Source organism: Coturnix japonica, assembly GCF_001577835.2.
Source record: "Coturnix japonica isolate 7356 chromosome 4 unlocalized genomic scaffold, Coturnix japonica 2.1 chr4random350, whole genome shotgun sequence".
NCBI classification, from domain to species: Eukaryota; Metazoa; Chordata; class Aves; order Galliformes; family Phasianidae; genus Coturnix; species Coturnix japonica.
This window is the reverse complement of record NW_015439533.1, coordinates 139,291-141,719: the sequence shown is the minus strand read 5'-3', so window position 1 is coordinate 141,719 and position 2,429 is coordinate 139,291. Positions and strand designations below refer to the sequence as shown.

At 67.0% G+C, this 2,429-nt stretch overlaps 2 protein-coding genes across 4 annotated transcripts in view; both read left to right on the top strand.

Moving 5' to 3' along the window:
* SPEF1 (sperm flagellar 1) overlaps positions 1-549 on the top strand; it is a 4,359-nt gene extending 3,810 nt beyond the window's left edge. For all 3 annotated transcript variants that reach the window (XM_032441592.1, XM_015850256.2, XM_015850257.2), the window contains exon 7: positions 190-549. In XM_032441592.1, coding sequence (XP_032297483.1) covers positions 190-375 — 186 coding nt within the window. In that variant the 3' untranslated portion in view covers positions 376-549. The remainder of the gene's footprint in view (positions 1-189) is intronic.
* Positions 550-1,189: 640 nt separating this feature from the next.
* The window catches only part of C4H20orf27 (chromosome 4 C20orf27 homolog), a 12,461-nt gene continuing 11,221 nt past the window's right edge, over positions 1,190-2,429 (top strand). The window contains exon 1 of the mRNA XM_015850258.2: positions 1,190-1,294. Within this exon, the coding sequence (XP_015705744.1) occupies positions 1,276-1,294 (19 nt within the window). The 5' untranslated portion in view covers positions 1,190-1,275. The remainder of the gene's footprint in view (positions 1,295-2,429) is intronic.

Genomic DNA, 2,429 nt, shown 5'->3' with positions numbered 1-2,429 from the left:
CTCCCAATGGGGCTCAGTGTGGGTTATGGGGTCCCTGTATGTGAGGGCACCCAATGGGGCTCAGTGTGGGTTATGGGGTCCCTGTGTGTGAGGGCACCCAATGGGGCTCAATGTGGGTTATGGGGTCCCTGTATGTGAGGGCTCCCAATGGGGCTCAGTGCTGGCCGGGCTGAGGGTGCCCCCCCTCAGATCCTGCAGATGAAGGTCCGGAGGCTGGAGCAGCTGCTGCATCTCAAGGACACGCGGATCGACGACCTGAGCCGCTGCCTGCAGAGAGCCCAGCTCCACAACCAGAACCAGAACCAGCTCCACAACCAGAACCAGCTCCAGCACCAGCCCCAGCCCCAGCCCCAGCTCCGTCTCCATCAGCGCTGAGCACAGCCCGGCTTTGGCTCTTCCCGTCCCCATTCATTCGGTGCCTCCCACCCAGCCCAGCCCCGTTCCAGCCCCGTTCCATGCGGGTGCTGCGCTGTGATCCCTCCCCTGTTGTTTAAACCTCCCGTGGCTCCGGCAGCGGAACACGCGGCCCTGCGGGGTCAACGACCTTGATCCGCTCCTTGTGTCAACGGGGGGGGGGCGGCCTGGAGGCCCCGGGGGAGGCGGCTGCTGGGGGCCCAATGGGGCAGCTGGGGACCCATGGAGGCCTCGGCCTGCCCCGCTCCCATCGCTCGTCCCGCCGCTCCTACATGGAGCCCCCATAGTAGGCCCAAGGCTCAGGCTCAGGCCCAGGCCTAGGCCTCGGAGGCGCGTTTCCATGGCAACTGCACCGCCCAATAAGAGCTCCCCCCGCGCCACCTGTCGCCCCCGAAGCCCCGCCCACCCGCTCGCTCCTCATTGGCTGTCGTCCTCCCGCCCTGCCCACCTGCTCGCTCTTCATTGGCTGCCGCTCACTTGTTCCGCCCGCTCGCTCACTCTTCATTGGCTGCCGCCCTCTTGCCCCGCCCCCATGTCGCAGCCCCGCCCACCTGCTCCGACGCCGGGAAGCGGGAGCCAATGGGAGTGGAGGGAGCAGAGAGAGGGGCGTGGCCGAACCTCCGATGGGCCAATAGGAGGGAGGGGGCGTGTCCCGGTAGTGGGAAGCGGGCAGCGACCGGTACAAGGCGGTGAGAGGCCGCGGGGCGGGCGGGGAGCGGTGCGGTGTCACCCCCCCCCCCCCCCCCCCCCCCCCCCCCCCCCCCCCCCCCCCCCCCCCCCCCCCCCCCCCCCCCCCCCCCCCCCCCCCCCGCCATGTCCCGGAGCCGCCGCTGAGCTCGGAGCCGTGAGCACGGAGCCGCCATGGCCGCAGCCAACAAGGGTGAGGGACCCGCGATCCGTCACCGCCGGGACCGGGGCCGGCGCTGCCCCGTTGGGACCCACAGACCGGCAGGGAGATGAAATGGGGGGGGGGCACTGCGCTGCCAGGTCTACCCACTGTATTGTATGGGGAGGATACAGGGCTGCCAGGTCTACCCATTGTATTGTATGGGGAGGATACAGCTGCCAGGTCTACCCATTGTATTGTATGGGGAGGATATAGCTGCCAGGTCTACCCATTGTATTGTATGGGGAGGATACAGCTGCCAGGTCTGCCCATTGTGTTGTATGGGGATGACGCTGGGCTGCCAGGTCTACCCATTGTGTTCTATGGGGAGGACACAACTGCCAGGTCTACCCATTGTATTGTATGGGGAGGATGCTGGGCTGCCAGGTCTACCCATTGGGTTGTACGGGGAGGACAGCCAGGTCCACCCTTGTATGAGGAAGACGCTGGACTGCCAGGTCTACCCATTATGTTCTATGGGAAGGATGCTGGGCTGCCAGGTCTACCCACTGTATTGTATGGGGAGGATACAGGGCTGCCAGGTCTACCCATTGGGTTGTATGAGGAGGTACCACGGTTCCACAACCCACCAAACCACACAGACCACCGGTCTCCCCTGGGGTGTGGGGGGTCACTGGGTGCTGCCCTGGGGGGGGGTCACCGCGGTTGTGTCCCCCGCAGCACCGTGGGGTGATGTGCAGCCATACCCGCTGCTGGGGGGGCTTTGTGCCCTATGGGGGCCTTTGTCCCTTGAACTCCTTGTTGGGGGCAGACCCCCCCTATGCTGGGGCAGCCCCTCACTTGGGGACATGGTGCTGGGCTGTACAGTGGGTCTGGATGTGGTAATACCTGATGTGGGGCGCTTATGGGGACGGGAGGGCGGCGCTGCCCCATGGCCGCTCGGTGGCTGCTGGGGTCCCTGCGTGTTGGTCGGGGTCCCCCCCCGCCCCCTCCCGTTGCAGCGCTCCCCGCCGGCCCCGACAATGCGGAGCTCTGAACCCCGGGGGCCGCCGTTAGCAGCACAAAGAGCCTTTTCTTTAAGCAGGAGCCAATCTGCTCCATGCCGCCTGCCAGATGGGCCAGCACACACGGGGGGGGGGGGCTTCGCCTCGGGGGGCTCCGGGGGCAC